Genomic DNA, 21,259 nt, shown 5'->3' on the forward strand with positions numbered 1-21,259 from the left:
GATTGGAAGATTCAGTTGCGCCCTGGACGACCCTCCCGCTCTCCCTGACGGTTAGACTAGCAGTCATAAAAATGGTGGTACTGTCACAGTTTCTAAACCTATTTAATAACATTGCAATAGTACTGTCCAACTCCTTCTTTAAGCAGTTGCACTCCCTGTTGATCACACTGGTATGGGCGGGCAAGAAGCCGAGGATCAGCTGGGAGGTCCTCACCCTCCCAAACGTGGATGGAGGATTCTGTGCCCCCGATTTTATGCTATATCATTAGTGCACGCAGACACATTTCGCACACTTCTGGAATGCGGCATGATTTCACACCTCATGTAGCGAGCAACATGATGCTGCTCCGACCCCACTCAGGGCCATCCTCCCACAGAAGTGAAATGGGATGTCCCAAAATGAGATTAACATGTTACACACTACATTGATCGCTTGGTACACTTTGGCTAGGCGAGCTGGGAAGAATTAGCTGGATGCTCCTGCGGTGCCCCTACTACACCATACAGACATAACGGTGACACAGGAGGATGGATCGCTCCAGATGCTACGGGAGGCAGGACTACACACTATGGCGATTTGTACACAAATGGTAAGTTCCTAACACTACCTAATGAGACAGTTCTGTGGGCAAACACCTCATTATTTGTCTTCCTATATTACCGACTTTGAGCAGCCATAAACATACACAATCCACACTTTCCCAGTGAACCTCCGACGCTCATGACACTACAGGTACTGCTCACCAGCGCGACGCGCTAACACCTTATTACTAAACTATATGCTGCAGCACAGGAGGATGGGACACAGGGAGGTGGCAAAGTGTTGGCAAAATGGAATGCGGTGTTACCACAGCCCAAGGGGGAAGAGGATTGGAGGTTTTGCTGTGGGCAATCAGGCACACTTACCTGAAATTGTAATTTGAGAGTAATTCAGTTGAAGTTCTTGTAAGAAATGTATTGTCCCCCGATGCACTTATATAGGTATGTGTTAAAGGGCAACTCGAACTGTGTACGCTGCGGAGCCAAAGAGGCAGACTTTATACATCTGCGTTATCATATCCACGCGTGAGGCAATACTGGGTTCAAGTCAGAGACACACTATCTGATATGATTGAGGCAAGGCTGGAGTGCAAGCCAGCGATCTGCCTACTGGGACTGCGAGAGACTTCCGGTCACTAAATCGGAATATCTTGTCAGTAAGCTTATTACTAGCAAAATGTAGAGTGGCATTGCTTCAGAAGAGTACATCTAGCCCTACAAAAGTGTCTTGGATGCCTGACAGGCACAATATAAGACACAACTGGAACTGTATGCTGAGGAGCAGCCAATGAAGTCAAGGCCAAAAGACTTATGGGGGCCACCGATGGCTTATTTGCAATCCAATACTGTGAATGGTGGGTAGGGCAATAAACGAGAAACAAGCATGTATCGATACTACAGATCTGTGTCATATTTGAAATTGTCAATTGCATTACGCATGTTCATGATGGTGCACTTGCGGCCTCATTATCTAGAAAACGGGGTGTGAAAGAAGGACCATATTAGACTTATAAATGACAATGTGTTGGGTACTACATGTAGTATGACGTTTGCTGATTTTATATGTTATGCTTACTTTGATGAAAATGATGATAGATAGATAGATAGATAGATAGATAGATAGATAGATAGATAGATAGATAGATAGATAGATAGATAGATAGATAGATAGATAGATAGATAGATAGATAGATAGATAGATAGATAGATAGATAGATAGATAGATAGATAGATAGATAGATAGATAGATAGATAGATAGATAGATAGATAGATAGATAGATAGATAGATAGATAGATAGATAGATTTTTTTTTAAACAGTTGACAAGACTGACATTGCTCTTGGGACGACAATACTAAACTCATTCTGGATTCATGCTATCAGCATGTGCGGTTGAGGTGGTGGGAACAAGTTGAACGTATTGGAATTTTGCTATTTAATTTAAGACACTCATGGAAGGAGTGGTGAGGCCAGTTTTGCCTCTTTATGGCGTTTACATATTTTACCTAAAATATCAATTCACTTTGTAGTTCAAACCACAATTCTTTATTTCATTAATCCTGTACTGATATTTAAAAACAATGCCCTTAGACATCTAAGGAAACTGTGCAACAGAAAACATACCGAAGTTTGGAGAATTTGCATGAACATGTGTATTTTAATGTTCCCAAGCTGTAGGAAAGTAATATTGTCTGTATGTTCATTTACATTAAGAATTAGATGTAATGATTAAGAAGATTGTGCAGATGTAAGGTTGAAAAAAATCAATACACTTGAGTCTTTGCCGTGATACCAGCTCCCAAGAAAACATGGACAGAGACTGCACGGATACCCTAGTTTAAAGGTTCTTAACCGGAGATCCAGAGACGAGTGGGGATCTGTGAAGCCTAATCATGCAGCCCGTGACTGCTTAGAAAATTAAAAATTATTAACATTAATACAGTGTGTATAAATAAAGATGCAAAATGTGAAACTGAACATTTTCAAATGTTCAGTAAAAGTGAAGGAATTTGAAATTAGAGGTTAAAAATTAAGTAGTTGTCCAGAGTTTGATTGACAGGAGCAGTGCAAATGCATCAAAAAGAAAATAGTATGGAAGATGGGTGATCTCAGTTAAATTTAGAAAAGTCCACTTATGCTATTAAAATGATTTATTTTATTTTTTATATTCATTTAATAAAATATTATAGCATTTGTGTATTGGTTCGATGAATGCTTCTGAATTTTTGTGTATTGTTTTGACGTTCAATTCTTCAAAATTGTTTATGCCAGGGTTAAAGGCTTCCACTACTGCCTCAGTGGGGTTCCCCAGGTCCAGTAACTGTTAAGTGGGGGTTCACAAAAGTCAAAGGTTAAGAGCACTGCCCTAGATCAATAACCACATCCAGAAGCTTCATTCTTTAGCTACTGAGGCAACCAGTAGCTCTAGTCCTGAATCTTTTTGTTTGATGTTTGGGGCACTTCGTGCTTACGCCTTCATACATTTTTTCTACAAAAGGGAGCCAAGCCAAATTTTCTTTGCCATATTTTGGGAATTCAACAGATAGCCAGGGTGTGTAGAATCCCCGTTGCTAAACTTAGAAAATAACCAAAAGAAAGATTGGGTTTCTTTTTAATGGGAAAAACTGGGAGAACACTGCTGTGTAAGAAGCGTATCAGTTTTCTTATAAAAATGGCATCAAAAGGTTCGCTCTGCTAAGATCGCCATCTTTCCAGCTTTCAGGTTTCAAAAAAATCATTTTAAACACAGTTTTTGCATTTTACTAAGAAGCAGTCAATTTTTCCTATTTTCCTTGTGTGGTTTCTGCCTAATTGATGTGCTTGATGGAAACAGTTTAAACCCATGTGTGAACACATAAAACTACATTTCTAAAAAATAGACACAATTTGGAATTCAGCAAGAGGTAATTTACCCAGATTACTCAAGCTTTTCCTAAAATAACTTATTGTTGAATTAAAAAAAATGTAAAAATCAAGGGAAGTAACAGAAATGGGTGAACTTTCATCTTCAATTTTGACCCCCAAGGCCGAGTTACAAAAGTAATATAACTTTCAGTTCACAAGAATATACAGTATTTGTTGGTTGTCCTAAAAAACAAGCAATTCCCCGGTCTGGTGTGTCAGCTGCAGTTTCTAAAGAGTTTTCATTGTGTACGAACTATGCTTCAATTAACATGCTAAAATCGAATGAATGAAAAATGGGTATGTAATAAACCGGCATTACGCAAAATGTATTCTTTCTTGTTCGCTAGCTTACATTTAGCAGCCAAAAATTGGAGATTAATTCAGGTGATAATAATTAAAGCTCTACTATTTCCTGATAAAATCAATACCACACGTGTGGGTGGCCCGATTTCCAGTGACAGGAAAGACCCCAAAAACCAATGTGGAAATATAAGATTTTTGCCAAGAAATGCATCCCATTTTGGCGATGTGGGCAGCACAGTGGTCGGGGTTTGGCAGCTACCCAGGCAAACCTACTAAACCCAGACATTTCTGAAAGCTAGACACCAAGGGAAGACCAGGGTGGTGTGACTTGAGTGGATCTTATTACTCTTTCCTCCCAGGAATGCCCAGCAAACAAAAACTTTGTATAAAATGACACATTTTCCTCGCATTTCTTTGAAGGAAATTTCCATAATCTGTGAGGAGGAACAACATTTCTACCACCGAGGGCTCTCCCACTTTTCCTTATAAAAAAATGTTAGCCCACATGTGTACTCTCGACCGCTGTGCTCCAACATTCCCTAGGGGTACAATTATTATCTAATTATGTATGCACTATTGACTGCACAGTGTCTCTGTTTGTTCAATCAAGTTTATTTGCTTAAACCTCCACCTATCGTCCCACACGTTCCACAGACACCCTCCAACTTTCAAGTATGTGTGTCGTACATACACTGCCAGAGAGGAGGAGGGCTTACATGCGACTCTCTCAAATATATTACCGCTGGAGAACTGCAATTGTAGCACAGAACTTTGTTCCAGTATTGTATCATTCATTGATTTTCCTGCTCATCAGTTACAGTAGCAAGCAGTGCACTGTAAACACAAGAACACTGAAATGTCTCACTTACCGTCAGCTACAGAAACAAAGTGCTGCTTAATGGATCGAAAATGAACCTAGTAGAAGTTTGAACAAAGTTACAGAAGCTGAAACTTGGACAAATATCAGCAGCAGCAACAAAATTCTTTAAAAAGAGCAAATATCACTTCAAGAACTCCTGTTATAAAACATGCAGAAAAGATTTTGGAAATAGCCTCCTGGGACAGTTCTGAAGAATTTCAATTCATTGGCAGAATTGTGGCACCCAAAATGAAGATAGGCAGGTATGTTAAAAGTACCACAATTGCGTGGATCTAATGCTGAAAAAGTATGCATCAAAAAGAAAACTTTACATTTATTTTGGACCTCAAATGCTAAAGTAAACAAAAGGCCTCCAGGATATAATCACTTCTTATCTTACACAAAGACCTTACAAACCCTGAACAAACTTCATTGATTTAAACATATATTCTGTTGGGCAGGATAGGGATTATAAGCAGAAAGACATACCTGCATGAATAGGTTAAATCGGGGCTCCTCCTGTCGTTTGGTTTTGATCATCTCCAGGGCATAAGACTGAAAGCGGCAAAACCTTACAGCTTGATGCTTTATCCTCTCTCCAGTAGGCCCATCAAACTAGATATATGAAAAAAAGCCATCAACCAGAAATTCAGCAAATGCTCAAAGCTTTCATTTTTTGTTGTTGTTTTTAGTCGTCATATACAACAGTAGGCGGTAGGTACGGTTTGAGAACCACCAGGTGAAATTAAAACATCTGAGGGTTTTGACATCCTTCGTTTCGTCTCCTTCAAACAACTTTTTGATGGTTTGCGGGAGCCACTGCCCAACTCCTCTTATATTGAAGTTTGTCTTTAATCCTTAGACTATCATCATTTAATTAACCAAAACTTGTTGAGGAATAAAAAAAAGGTGTTCCCACATTTTTATCCTCTATTTTGGACCATTTACACATTCTATCCTGCCAATGTGTTTTGCCGATTCAACCCAATCTGTGCAAGTAGGTGAAGTGTTAGATATCCATTTATTACAGATTTACCTGCATGCTATAATTATTAGCATAAAAATTAACTGAGATTGTAGCTTCCCTTATCTTTGATTAGACCCTCCATCTTCTAAAATCCAGAAAATAACAAATGGGAGGCTTGCCTCTATATCTTTTCTCAATATTTCTGTTAACGCCTTATCAACTTCATGCCAGAAGATTTGAATACCTGGACTCTGCCATAGAAGATGGATATGACCTGCATTCTACAAGGCACATTTTGGGCAGCATCTGTTCTTCTGACCTCCCAGCTTTGAGAGTTGTTTTGGAGACCAATAGGCCCTGTACATGGTGAACAAATGGTTTCTCCTTACAGATGCAGATCTCACCACCGATCATAATGTAGACATTGATAGTAGCCATTGGTGTAGAATTTCTGATGATGGCAGGTCCGCTTTCCATATCTTCTCTGGCAAAGTAGGAGGGTCATCTTTACCTCATACCAGGATCCAGCACCAATTGGATACTTCCTTTCTATGAATCCGAACGCTCCGTAGTTCCTCCTCCATTCTGTTCTAATCCTTATATTAAGCTGTCCTTGGATCAGCTGGCTAATTGATGGTATTTAAACCTAGAGAGCCTGTTGTTGGTACTTTTGGATAAATAGTGCCAAGAGCTCAGGGAGCCCTCTTCAAACAGCTTGCCCCATCTTTCTATTCCTGCAATCTGCATCGGGGTAGCCAGGACATCTTGTAAGCATGGAGGGAAGATTTCCAAATCGGAGCCATATTGCTGTAGTTAGGGACTCCCAAGATTCTTGGTGACTTCATATAGAAATGGCCAACTACCTCTATCAAAAGCCTTAGTGGCATCTACCGTTATTAGGCTCAGTGGAGCATTTGTTACCATGGCCACATCTATTGTGCTCACCAAATCATGGGTGAGCTTGTAGAGCTGTCTCTGTTTCATGAAGCCCTTTTGGATTTATGGACAATATTTCCTATTACTTTGTCCAATCTCTTAGCTAGTATTTGTGTGTGTATCTTTTAATCGTTATCAAGCAAGGATATTGGTCTATACGATTCACATTAAAAAAATCTTTCTTAGGCTTTAATATTAGTGTTATTTTCACATTATATATATAAATCACTCTCTCCCCCCAACATTGTGGGATGAAATGTATTAAGCTGGTCAAAACTGGAGTGAGTTCCTCTGTTAAGGCCTTATATAGCTCATTTGGTTTTCCATCAGGGCCTGGCGCCTTTCCCTTTTTGAACCCTCTAAGAATTGTATCTACTTCTAGTGTAGTAATCTCTTGATTAAGATAGAGCTGTTTGTTCTGATCTGACCTAGGAAGAGTGTCCTCCTTCAAACAACTCTCTATTTCTTCTTTTAGTGCTGTTGAATCGTTGGTATGTAAATTTCGGTAAACACCCGCAAACATCTTCCCAATATCAGAGTCCTCTGAACATCTTTCACTGGTGCCATTAATTTCTACTTTGTCAATCATATTTCTAGTGCTTTTTTACTTTGTCTTCCAAGCCAGAAGTTTCCCATAATCTTTCCCATATTCATAATGTGCTAACTTGCAGGCATTCAACCTACTCTGCACCACTCCATCCAGATATTCTGCCAAACAACCCTTAGCCTCTTTAAAGTTATCTTGTAGGTTTATTTTTACACGGGGTCCTCACAAATTGCCAGCTGTTTATCAATTACTCCTATTCTCAGCTTTTACTCTCTAACCTTATTGTTACTTTCTTTCCTTCTATGTGCAGCATTACTAGTCAGTTTCCCTTGAATAAAGGCTTTATAAGCATCCCATATAACATGCAAGGGGTTTTTCTCGTAGATCAAACTACAGTAGCTCTTTTCAGAGCATTTATAATCTCCTGCTGTCCTAATAATGCTCTATCCAAGGTCCATTTAGACGGAATTGAGGACCTCGAGAGAAAGAGTTCCAGTCTAACCACAGCATGATCTGAGAGATGCTCTGGTTGATGGATTATCTTTCTTACCTTATTCCCTAACTTCATATCTACAATAAAAGTCTATTCTGAAGGCATTTCCATATTTCTTGGACCCAGCCATATGCAAATCAGTTTTGACCCTGTGTCCCAATGGAAACAGTCCAGGTCCTCCCTGGACTGGAAACAAGCATCCTAGGACCGGTTTCGGGCTTTCAGCCAGGATACCTTGACTCCAGTGGCATGGAGAGCACAGGACCCACGTCTGGGCATACCCGTCCCACTCGGGGTGACAAATGCAAAAAGAACAAATAAAAAAGAAGCTCCACCCCTTTCACATTACAATATTGAGTGGTGCAAGCAAATTGTTTAATCAATTTATGTCTCTTTAAAATGTCCCCCCATTCTTCTTGACGTAAGTGTATGTTTCCTGGGGGGTATATTAATGTCACTATCAGAAAGCTTCAGAAATCCCAAAATCTTCCTTTGTCTACTTGGTACCCTCATAACATTTATGTTCCAGGTTAATACCCGTATGTTGTGAACCTTCCTTACTTCCTTTATCATTTCCATGATAATTCCAGCGTAACCGTTTCCCAATCCATCTCAGAATCCCTATCATAAATGAGGACTACCATTATTCTTTTTAGTTTTTTCCCACAGGCCCAACACCCTGTGTTTAGTAAAACCACTGTCCTAATTACGTGTCACCCCTCCAGCTTGCCCCTCCCCTACTGGTTTATTAGAACGTCAACCTCCGAATTCTCTTTTACATTGTGCATCTTGTTGTTCTACATGACTCTTAATGTCATTGGGAATTTTCAACTACATATTTGCACCCAGCGACTTCAGTTCTTGAATGTGTTTCCCTAACTCCCATTGCCGATTTGGAGGAACTTTTGCTATAGCCGGTCTTATGGAGAAGGACCAATCATTTTTTAAAGCTTTTGCTTTCAAGGCTTCTGTTGGGATTAGCTTTTTTATTGCATAAGTACGGAAGTTTATTAATATTTTCCTGTATTTCTCTCAGTTTGAACTTTTTTCAAATTGATCCCGATGCACCCTTGTATGTGCTGCTCGAGGTCTAGGGAGCTGGTTTACCAAACACCCACTTTGATCAGGTCTATGACAAACCCCTTCAAGTCTTCACCTTCTGCTCCCTCCAGGGCATTGAGAAACCTTAAATTGTTTCTCCCAGAGTTATTTTCCAAAGATTCCAGTTTCTCTTTGATCTTGTTTTCCCTCGCTTTCAAGAATGGAATCTCCTTATAATTGCTCTTAACTTCCTTCCGTAATACTCCAAGCAAGGCTTCCATAGTGGATAATCTTTCCAGGATGCCTACCATTTTAGTATCAAGCTTTTCACAGGCTTTCTGTATTTTAGCCTGTTTGCTCTCTAGAAATTGCAAGTTTGCCTTTAATCTCTTTTTCAAAAGTGTCAGTAGTAAGGAGCCCATATCTACTTGATCTATGTTTTTCGGTGTTCCCATCTTCTCTTCGCGAGGGGTCAATAGAAATTTCCTCAACGCAATTATTTCCCTGTGGGATCCTGAGAGACAACCTGAAATCGATTTAAGAGAGGGAGCCCTGGCCCATCTACTGGCATAGGCTGAGTGGATTGGGTCCATATTTTGCATAATAGCAAGGCAGATCAATGTAATCAGATTGGCCTGAGTTTCAATACCTTTCTTAAAGTAAGATCCTAAAGATGGTGTGATTTTGATTTTCCCTCCTGGTGGGCCTGCTGTATCTCTAATAACTCTATTATCTTTCTGTTTCCCTGCCTCGAACAGAACCTATTCTGGAATAGACACAGGGAGAGATTTTGTAGAAGTGGCTGGGGGGGGGGGGATAAATAATCACCCTGCTCTGCTGCTGATAATCAAACCCTCTCCCTTTACTATGCAACAAACCTGGCCCTGGCCGAGCATTTCTAAATGTGTATCTATTTTTACCAGCGGCTCCTATGGCATCCAGCTGTGTGTATTCGGTAGAGACCTGGAGCTCTTTTTTTTTAATGCGTTCTTCCCTGAGGCAATAGAGCATTCAATGCATACTATGAGAAGGGATTGTCAAGTTGCCCATGCAATCTCATTAATACGCAGCTCTGAGATTAGTGGAATTAATTTAATGCTATCACCACATTACGGTATTATGCACCAGAGAAGCAGGAGCTCCCAGCCAGCGTGCTAGCTAGCCACCATGTTCCCCCTCCTGTACTTCTTCTTGTAATAAGCTCAAAGCTCTCTGCCCATTCAAGTGTTCAAGTTTATTCAATTCAATTGAAGTCTACCAAAGTATATTCTTCTAAAAACAAATTTAACTAAACAGATCAAGGGTTCATGTCTGTCAATATAAAAATCAAACTACATATAACAATGACTTTGTATGTGTTTTTAGGTGCAATGTAAAAACTAAACATACGCATTCAGCACCCTAATACAGAATTGATACAAATACAGCAAGTGCAAACATTGTGCATTTTAGATAGAAGTGTAATGTAAATGCTTAATGTAAATTAAGAACAACTGGAATACAAATAAAGTTTGAAAATAACTCCATACGGCCCTTGTTAAACCTGGCATCATTGGCGTGGGTTTCTCCTGTATTATTGCCTTTGCCTCCTGTGTTTTTGCTGTGTGTTGGGCTTCGTTTTGCTGGTCTACATGCTTTGTGCACTTTGCCATTGCTGTTCAGTACCATAGTGCAAGTGCCCCGCTTAGTAAATTATTGTAATGGATTGTTGATTCCATGATTGGCATATTTGATTTACTAGTCAGTCCCTAGTACAGTGCACTGGGTGTGCCCGGGGCCTGTAAATCAAATGCTGTTAGTGGGCCTGCAGCACTGATTGTTCCACCCACATAAGCAGCCTATAAATATAACTCAGGACTAACACCCGCTTGCAAAAGTGTGGAAACTTACCTCTTGTACTTCCCTGCTGCTGCTCCTCGCCGGACCCGCTTCGCGGGTCCCGCTTCGTCGCCTTGGACCCCTGGACTTCTGTTGGACCCTCGTAACTGCTGCTGGGCTGTCCACTGTGCCTCCCTTGGATTGTGCTGGGCTGCTGGCGTGGTTGCGCGCGCTTGTGCAGGACCGCGGGGCTGCGAGCGGACCCGCAGGGACTCAGTGTTCCAGGAGTCCCTGCGTGAGGTCCTGACCCGTAACACCTGGGTCGCTCTCCCTGCCTGTCCCGCCCACGTATTAGCTTATAGCTAGCCACTGTCCCCGCTGCGCGGGAGCGCCCGGGGCTAAGCCCGGGCAAAGGGCGGGACGTCTGTGGCCGTCAGGGGCTGGCAGCGGCTGGGCTGGGCCACCTCCCTAACATTTTAAAATATTTCTCCTCATTGTCGATGTAAATGCTTATATTTCTATCTTTGCATCCAACCATCGTTAGGCGTGTGTTCCCATTGTTAGCATAATCGCTTAGATCTATCATTGTCTACCAATATACACGTTTTTTGAGGTATTAATTTGGTTACTTGCCTATTTAAAGATGACCCTAAGATCTGGAAAAAAGAGGCAAATCCAGGTCTCTACTTCTAATGGCACTTATACGGGTACAATCGACCAATTTTTCAAACGCTCTACTGCAATACTGGAGAAAGAAATTGCTATAGTTGAAAAACGTCTTTCATTAGATATAATTACAGGTAAGCGATCTTCTCTTGGGAAAATTAATGAGGCAGTTTCCCCTATTTCGCTTTCCTTTATAGATACTGATAGCAATGTTGTTAATACTGATCTAGTGCCTATAACTGTCCCTGAGACCCAAACAGGGGAGATGGTGGAGGTGGGTCAAGATAGCTCATTTATCACTGCTCACGATAACATGCTAAACGGTGGGACTACTATCTTGTTAGATCAGTCTAGAGAGAATTCAGGTCTCTCGGACTCACCTAATCTAAATCTTAGTAAGGAGCAAGTGATCTCCCCCCCCCATTTTACATCTTTCTCCTTCACAGAACCCTGGGAAACGTAAAAGGCTAGATTTTCCCCACATAGATGAACATAATGGGGGTGGGAAGCACTATTGACTCTTCTACTCGGCTGCGTAACACTAACGTGGCGGGTCAACCCGAAGATCATAATACCACTGTTAGTATTGTAGAAGGCATACTCCTGGCAAAGATAGAGTTATTAATGAAGTCCTTGCTCTTACCGCTATTAGAAAGGACAAGATTACTGAACGAAAAAATGGACTCTTTGGATAGGTTGGTTAAAGAGAATATAGCACCTTCAAATAGAAAGCTAGACAGTTTAACCACTAAAGGTGTGTCCCCTATTGCTCCGCCACCACCGAAATCCAAACCGATAAACAAAAAAAAAGCAGGGACGTCAAGTTCAAAAGCGGGATCTCATATGTTGAAATCCCCGCAGTCAACATCTGTATCGGCCCCTAAGATCACAGTTAGCTCTGGTGTTACACCTAGACAGAAGGCCATAAAACAACCCCAGCCCAAGAAAACACCCAGCAGTCATGAACATAATCTTCGGCCAAATTTTAAACCTATCCCGAGGAAACAATGTGTTAATCTCCCCCCTGAGTCACAGCCCTATACCATCATTTTAACTGGCGTGGCTCCATTAGTTGAAGGTAAAAGAGAAACACACAAGGACCTCCACAATAAGGTAACATTCTGGCTCAACAAAAATCGCCCGCTCCCACCCAACACGTATTCTGAAATTCTTAATGTAAGAAGGGTGGACTGGATAGGTTATGGTAAGAAAGATCTTGAAGGGGACTGTGTGGTGATTAATTTTAGAGAATCATGGGTGGCTAATTTTATTGGCAGAGAACCTAGATTTGGAAGAGTCGGGGATGTGCAAACCTTATTGTTGAATTATTTTTATCCCGCTTTTTGCACAAGCAGACCCCACACCCCACCTCAATATTCTAGAAGAGACAGGCCAAGAGGGAGATTTCACTTAGACACTCCAGCTTATCCTTTGTTTTATCCGCAACTCACAAACCGGTTTGCTCCGCTGTCCGGCTTGGAAGGTGTGGATTGACTTGATAATCCAATGTTGATTCCAGGGCGGAGTGAAGTCGTACCGAGTTCCCCTTACCCTATTCCATTTCTTAGGGCTGAGATTGTAACAGGGTTGAGTGGTAATTCCCAAGGGGAGGAAGATGGGGTAAAACCTTCAAATCCCATATATAGTCCTCTAGTACTGGAGGAGACTACGAACCCATCTAACAACCGGCTGAAAGACACAAGTAATATTCTTACAGTCCTGTCATGGAACATAGCGGGATTGTCGGGGAAAATGTCCGAAGATGACTGGGGCACTTTTGTGGATTCTTTCGATGTTATTATGTTTCAGGAAAGTTGGTCAACTGTTGCCATCTTTCTGGATGGCTATCTTAATTATCATAAACCAGCCTGTAAAGGACCAAAAGGCCGTCCCTCAGGTGGTTTGGTTATTTGGATCAGGCAATCTCTAGCCCTTACAATTAAAGATATTCCTACCTTAAGTAGCGATATTCTTGCCTTGAAATTGTCTGGTAAAAATAAAGAGGTTTTTTCTCTGATTAATATATATGCAAGAGGGCATCCTGGTGGGAAGCCTGCGAGAGCAGTCAGCGACCTAGACTGCTTATTAAACACTATTTCTAGCGATAATTGTATAATGGTGGCTGGTGATTTTAATTGTTCATTTGAACCCTTTCCTAATCTTGACAATGAAGGATATGGGGAAACTGATCAAATCTGGAATATTCCACCATTATCTATCCCCCCCATCAAAAAGGTTACCGAGGCAGCAATGCAGTGGCTAGGCCTTTGTCTTGAATGGGATTTGCGTGCAGCTAACGGTAGAACTAAATCAGATTCAATGGGAAAGGTCACTTTTGACAATTCCAAGTATTCGAGTCGTATTGACTACTTCTTAATAAAGATAAAGTTCTGGAAAATCCTAGAGGATATGGAAGTAGTCCAAAGACCTGAAAGCGACCATAACCCTCTGGCAATTAAACTAATACTGAATGAGGGTTGCAGAATGGATTCTGCGTCCACTACTGTTACAGCTGAGGCTGTTCTCACGAATGATTGTAGAAGAGTATGCTGGACTAGGCTTATAGACAACCCTACCGTGTTAGAAAGGATTGCGGTGGAGGTCTCAGTAGCCACTAATTTGATGGTACCGATACTTAATGAAGGTACCTCCCCGGAAGAAATAGGGATGATCCATGAGTCACTGTTCAATAAGATAAAAACTTTTTTTAACGAACCCATAAAAGGAGGGAATAATGGTCTAGCACCAACTAGGACTAAATGGTACGATAAATCTTGTCGTTTAGCACATAGCACCTTAATAGATGCTATTAAATCGAAGTCAGCCATTGATATTAGGCTAGCTAGGGTTAACTACAAGAAAATACTTAAAGAGGCAAAAACCAATTGGGATGAACAGCGTTGGTTAGATTTATATCAAGCAAGCACCTCATCTAACCAACAAAAATTCTGGGAGGTTGTGAGGTGGGGTGGGACTGGGGACTCGAAAATACCTGTTAACCATGTGTCTGCAGAACAATGGGTCAAACATTACGCTACGCAGTTTAGTGACACGGTACGGATCTCCCAACTTTGGGAAGATGCCAGTGTTCAGACTGCGGCGCCTTTACTTGACCACATCGTTTTTACAGAATTAGATACTGTAGCTGCGCTTAAACAAGTCCAGAACGGTAAGGCTCCCGGAATGGACTGTGTCCCTGCGGACCTTTTTAAGTATGATCAGGTGCATTGGGTTCCGTATATAACCACCTCAGCAAATGCGATAGCTAGAGGGATGGAGATCCCAAACTCATGGAAAGGGGCAGAGATCCTTCCCGTGTATAAAAAAGGGGATAAAACGAATGCAGGAAACTATCGTCCAATTAGTCTTATCGATGCCCTTCAAAAGGTAGTGGCTAGAATGCTCTTAGGAAAAATTGACACTTGGATGACCGAAGTTGACATTCTTTCCCCACTACAAGCTGGTTTTAGGGCTTACATTAGCACAGTTGACCAGATCTTAAGATTCGTTATGATCTATTGGAAAACTGTGTTTCTGAGAGGTGGCAGGATATACGCTGCATTTGTGGACCTCAAATCAGCGTTTGATTTGGTCCCCAGAGGAAAGATGTGGGCTGCATTGAGAAAGATGGGTGTCCCTTCTGCGCTCCTAGAACTTACCATCAGGATGCATGAGGGAAACTTTGCTAGAGTTAGGTGGGGTCGCCAGGGCCAGGTCACTGAAACCTTCCCTGTGACTCGTGGAGTGAGACAGGGCTGCGTCCTGGCCCCTACCCTTTTTATACTTTTTATCTATCAGGTGGTTAAGTTTCTCTCAGAAACTCCTACATACGCCCCATCACTGGGGGGGGAGTAAATTCCCCCTTTTAATATTTGCGGATGATACACTCATACTGGCCAAAACTCAGAAGGGTTTGCAGGTAGCTATAGATAAATTTGTGGATTTCTGCAAAGAGAACGATTTAGAAATGAACATCAATAAAACCAAATTTATGGTCTTTACGAAGAAAAAAGCACAGAGGGGCAATGTTACGATGAACGGGTCAAGCCTGGAACAGGTTGAAGTTATGACCTATCTTGGTGTCACAATGGATTATAGATTACGCTGGAAAGAGCAAATAACAGCGCTTAGCTTGAAACTAATGCGCCTGTCCGGTTGTTTGGTGAAGGAGCAGCGGAGCTCCTTGACCAAAAGGGTGTTGCCCGCCCTTAAAATATATAGTGCAAAAATTAGCTCTGCCATATTATATGGGGCGGATATATGGGGTTGTGTAGACCTGGCTGTCCTTGATAGGATACAAAACAAATTTCTCCGAAATTTAGTTAGTCTTCCGCCATCAACACCAACTCTACCACTATTGATGGACATGGGGCTCCACTCATTTAAACATCAAGCCCAGTACAGGTTGGTGGCGTTATGGAGACGAATATGGTCCACACCGGAACTTGCCATGTTCGCCCAAGAACTTCAGGATGTTAGATCACAACAGGGGGCTGGTGATATCCCTTGGTTTAAGTCTATTAGAAACATTCTTTTTGGAATGGGCCTCCCACTGTTGTGGTCTGAGCCGGGCTCCCATATCTTTCCTTCTAAGAAAGATTTTAAATCTCTTTTTTGGTCTATGGTCAAGGATGAACACGTTGCTCTTTCGGAGAAACCGAACTTGACTGGTTTGTTTCTGCTATATAAAATGGTCCCCCACACAGAGTGTTTTTGGGATATAATTGTTAAGACCACTGACAGGAAACTTTACTTTCAGTTCCGTCTAGGTACACTGCCATTACGGACCTTTACCAGTGGTTGGCAGAAGCCGGTGACTCCATTTTGTCCATGTTGTATTAACCATAAAGAAACAATAGGTCACTTCTTGTTCGTTTGTAATGCTTACCGTGAACCACGACATAAGTGGCTAAAACCTATTTGCTATAGACTAAAGACCCGGTCGAGCAGAGTAGCCCTATTCATCTTAAGAACTAATACCTCTGAATGTCTCTCAATTGGAATGGCCAAATTTCTTGGATGGGCTTGGTTACTAAGATCTAAGATAATTTGTAACACTCTGTCATGAACAACTTATATAGTTTGTTACTTTGCTAGATTGTGTCTCTGACCAGTATTGATGTTGTATCTTTTTAACTGTATTTGTATAACAACAATTTTTCTTTATCGTCTTTATGCACACATCCAATTTAATTGAGGTTTTATTTGTTTTTTATAATGTATATAATGTCAATGATTATGTAATATTGCTATTAATTGTATGTTTGTAAATATTTTGTCTTTTATGAAGAATATTCGAAATAAAGACGTTAAAAACTGAACTGATAACTCAGGCCTGCCATTGCAGAGCCTGTGGGCAGTCTAGTACTGCCCACAGACCCATTAGAGCTAAGAATAATTGCGTTAAGATACTGCATTTCTGGTTCAATAAAGAATGCAAGCAAGCTCGCAAATCTCTATTGGAGGCCATCAGATTGAAAAATGTAAGCAGTATCCAGAAATCTAGGAAAAACTATAGGAAAGCACAGGACAGTGCTAAAAAGGAATGGAACGACAGCCGCGGTCCGTGCAGGTAACAGCGGTGGGGTGGTGGGGAGGCGTGGGGGGCATTTCAAGGGACGATGCCGAGGGAAAATTTATTATTTATTCAATTTTCCCTCTACATCGTCCCTCAAAATACCCCCCACACAGTTCCACTGCCCCACTGCTGTTACCTGCACGGACCACGTCTGTGGGACAAAAACACATGGCAAGACCTTAAATTGGCATGCACAAGAAATAACCTCCAACATTTTTGGAACTTAGTGAAATGGGGTAGGGGTTGACATTCTCTACCACCGCAAATTCACGTAGCCCCAGACACTTCGGTTAAAAACTTTGCCAAACAATATGCCAACAATGACAAATATGAAGGCGAGCCCTTTACAATTTATCCGTAGACAACCAACCTGGTTTTCGAGTTTGTAGAAGTAAGAGCTGCCTATAGTGCAATTACAAGGGGAAGAGCTCCCGGCATTCACAATATGCCAGCTGATGTCTTTTTACACGATAAGGATAACTGGGCCCGGCACATCATGTTGTTAGCAAACGCTATTGTTTATGCTGCTCCCATCCCTGATTCATGGAGGGGTGCGGAGATCATACCAATATATAAAAAGGGCGATAGGTCTCTGCCAGCTAACTATAGACCCATAAGCCCGATCGACTCAATTCAAAAGGTGGTAGCCCGTCTCGTCCTGGCAAAGGTTCAGGAGTGGATTAATATTAATGATATCCTAACCCCCTTCCAGGTGGGATTTCGTGCACAGATCAGTACAATAGACCAAGTCTTTTGTTTTCTGTTAATATACTGGCGGACTGTTGTGTTTGGCAATGGCAGCATGTATGCTGCTTTTGTAGATCTAAAGTCAGCTTTTGATTTAGTTTCACGTAACAAGCTATGGTTGGTCCTACAGGAGCTGGGAATGCCCACGCACTTGCTAATTCTCATTGTTCGACTACATGAGAACAATTTTGAGAAATTAGCTGGGGCTCACAGGGTAATGTAACTGACCCCTTCCAAGTTGAAAAGGGAGTTCGCCAAGGGTGTGTAATGGCCCCTACACTATTTTCCCTTTTTATAAATGGAGTCTCCCAATTTTCAGCTACCTTTCCCACAGATGCTCCGGTCTTAGTGGGCATAAATATTCCGATCCTATTGTTTGCAGGCAACATGCTCATCATATCAAAAACTCCTAGTGGGCTACAGTGTGCGTTAACACGTTTTGAAAATATCTGCAACACATGAGGGTTACAAATCAATGCAATGGAAACTAAATGTATGGCTTTTAATCACCACAGAGCATTTAGTGGTAGGATAAATTTGGATGGAGGAGCCCCTAGAGCAGGTAGATGCGTTCACATATCTAGGAACCCTACTGGAGAAAAAAATGAGCTGGGGCCCTCACATTGAAATTATGGCACTGAAACATCACCAACTAGCTGGTGCTTTAAGCAACGGATTTAAAACATCTCTGACTAAGCCAGTAAGACCGGTGTTGCAGATGTGCAATACAAAAGTAGTGAGCTTGGTCCTATATGGGTCGAAATAATGGGACTTTGAGAAAATGACCCAGCTCGCCACAGCAGAGAATAGGTTTTTCCGAATGATCACTAGCTTACCGCAAAGTACCCCTATGACTCCTATGCTTAATGACCGAGGGATGAAATCACTGGTATACATTGCTGTACTACGCCCCATATTACATTGGCGTAGAATTTGGTCTACCCCTGAGCTGGCAATCTACGCCAATGGTCTTAGGGATGTCATTGAGGCTCACAGCTTTCATAAAATCGGCTGGCTAAGTGACATCAAAGTTGTTTTGATCAGCATGAGAATGTCAAACCAATGGGAAAACCCATCTACCACTCAGTTTCCCATTAAAGCAGAAATTAAGGAAAGCTATTGGGAAACGGTTGGGCAAAATATTATCAGAACGAACGACGGCACTATCCTGAGAGAGATTCTTAACATTCAATCCCGGCCCAAGCCTTGAGCTCTATTGGGACACAATTTCAAAGCCCCTTGATCTGAAACTTTATTTTCAATTCAGAGCTGGTTACCTCCCATTAAAATCTTTCACTTCTAACTGGTCCTTGTCTGTTGACAAATAAATGCCCCCATTGTATAGAGCATGTTGAAACCTACCACCACATGCAGTTTGTCTGTCCTGCCTATGTGAGCCCTCGTAAGATATGGCTCTCTCAGATCTGCAAGAACCTAGGTACCAGACATAGCAATGTTGACCTGAGAATTTTGTGTACAGATCCCTCTCCTTGCTATGCAATTCCTGTTGCTAAGTTTTTAAGATGGATGTGGGCCATAAGATCGAAATTGCTGTCTTCTCTGGCAAAACAGCAAGAAACAATACCGGAACCTAACTGAAAACAGTGAGCTTGTTTAAACCACACTGTGGAATTCGTCCTGCATCGGTCCTGGTCTGTAATCTTAATGTTTTTAATGTTTATTTATATACTTTGCTCTTTTTATGACATGTATTTTTCTCCCATTGTACTATGAAGAGTACAATATTTGCATATATGTGAACGATATATATATTTTTTTTTAATTCTTATATATCTAAATCTTATGTAACAATGCTTTTATGACATGTATTGTAGAAATATAGCTGATTGATTGATTAATATCTCATATTCAGTCTCATACCATTTTTATTTGCTGAAGTTTTTATTATAATGATAAGCCTTTTTTCCTGATTTTCAGAATAATAGCTCATAATACTAATCATCACACAGTGTTTGTTTGCTGCTTTAAGGCACTTAAAGGGAACCATTTCTCTATCACCTGCTCCTCCCCTTGGTCTTAATTCGGATTGGTAATGATGCTGCAACACATCATATCTGAGACTCCTGATAACTTTTTTAGTAGTAATGAGCCATTACTGCCAATCTTCATGACAATCTAGAAAACTCAAGTGCTCCAGACTCCAGCACCGAAAAAGGAGAGTCATCCTAAGTGGAGAGTAGTGGCAGTCTGCAGTAAGATAGGATTATAGAAGAAACCCATCTGAAGAAAACAGGATGTCGTTCAAAAGAAGTGTCCCTTTGGCGTTCATTGCTAAGCATCAACAACTCAAAGTACCTACCTGTTAACCCCTCTAACCCCATCTAAAACTAAAAAATATTTCAAATGTTGAACCACATGAAAACAATGAGTAGTCACTGGTCAAATAGATCACAAGTCTACCGGTTTGATAATAAAGTCTGGTATTACAATTTGTAAAAGAATAGCATATAGAAAGAAGAGCTGATTTGCTTCAGTGTTTTGGAAAGAGACCCGGATTAGACAATATCTAACAGCCTATGATCCTCTGTTTGTTATGTTGTTGATAAATTTAAGCCAGCTGATTGACAGGCCAGGCTACAGAATCCTTGGGAAGTCGTTATATCCTCTCCTACTTATGTCAGACTTCAAAGACACACATTGTATCTAAAATGTTTGAGCTCACAGAATAAACTAAAACACAAACAAAAGTAAGAGATGAAAGTACAGAAATGGACTATGAAAATTGCAGAAAAGAGCTATGTTCGATACAGGCTGGGATAGGAAATCCATAGGCAGGTTGGAGATATCACATCTTGCACACACGATATACATTAGTGGGGGGAAAAATAGACATGCCTTCGTTTATTTCATGCTCCGCTGGCTCGGGTTCTGAAGCCACTATAGATGTTATCCCTAAAGAGGGCACGGATGCCTAGGATGTAAAAACCTATAGACCAATATCATTAATCAATATTGACTGCAAATTATACGCCAAAGTCCTGGCAAGAAGATTAGAGAAGGTGAAATCAAAACAACGTTCCATCCCAAACTGGATTCTCGAAAAGGCAGACTGGATGCGAATAACATCTGGGTCTGCTGCCAAGCAGGTCAGAATAAATGGTCACCTATCACACTCATTTTATTTTAACTGGAACAGGGCACCAGGCAGGGATATCCACTCTCCACTCTCCCCGCTCCTATTCCTTTTAGCAATCAAACCCATTCTTTACTTCCTGAAACAGAATGAGAACATTAAAGGTGTACCGTTTCAATCAGGCAGGCAACTAGTCGTGGCCTACGCCGATGACGTTCTAATCTTCACTTAAGGTGCAGATACAGCAATCCCTCAGATTGTACCAGAAATTGAAAAATACTCAAGTTTCTGGCTCTAAACTTAATTGTTCGAAAACTGAGATCTTTCCCTTGAGCATTCTCTGTACACCCTTGCTTCTGGGCAACTCTGACCTGAAATGGCATCATTTTGCACTTAAATACCTTGGTATCTGGTTTGAGAAAGAGCTACAATCTTCCCTCATGATCACATAACCTAGTAGGGTAGGACGGACACAGCAAAAATGATGATGGCACCACTAAGCAACTCCCTCTTGAGCATGCTTCCCATAAATCTTTCCACCACCTTCTTTAAAGCCATAGACAAGCATATCTCAGATATCCTTTGGAAAGAGAAAAGAGCTAGGATAGCCGGTCCCAACCTTAAATTGAGCAGGAACAGCGGAGGTCTGAATATGACAGATTTTCACAAACACCAAAAAGCTTTTTAGCGGCTCAGGGCAACTGGTGGTTCAAAGATGCAGATGACCACTCCCTGACGTGGCTCAAAATTGAATCCCACTTTCTAT

General features: G+C 41.3%; 1 protein-coding gene across 2 annotated transcripts in view; it reads right to left on the minus strand.

Annotated features, from left to right (window-relative positions):
• The window catches only part of LOC146772768 (rho guanine nucleotide exchange factor 11-like), a 319,232-nt gene that overhangs the window by 192,789 nt on the left and 105,184 nt on the right, over positions 1–21,259 (minus strand). For both annotated transcript variants that reach the window (XM_085639976.1, XM_085639975.1), the window contains exon 6: positions 5,096–5,221. In XM_085639976.1, the coding sequence (XP_085496102.1) occupies positions 5,096–5,221 (126 nt within the window). The remainder of the gene's footprint in view (positions 1–5,095; positions 5,222–21,259) is intronic.

This window comes from Triturus cristatus, chromosome 12 (genome assembly GCF_964204655.1).
Source record: "Triturus cristatus chromosome 12, aTriCri1.1, whole genome shotgun sequence".
Classification (NCBI taxonomy): Eukaryota; Metazoa; Chordata; class Amphibia; order Caudata; family Salamandridae; genus Triturus; species Triturus cristatus.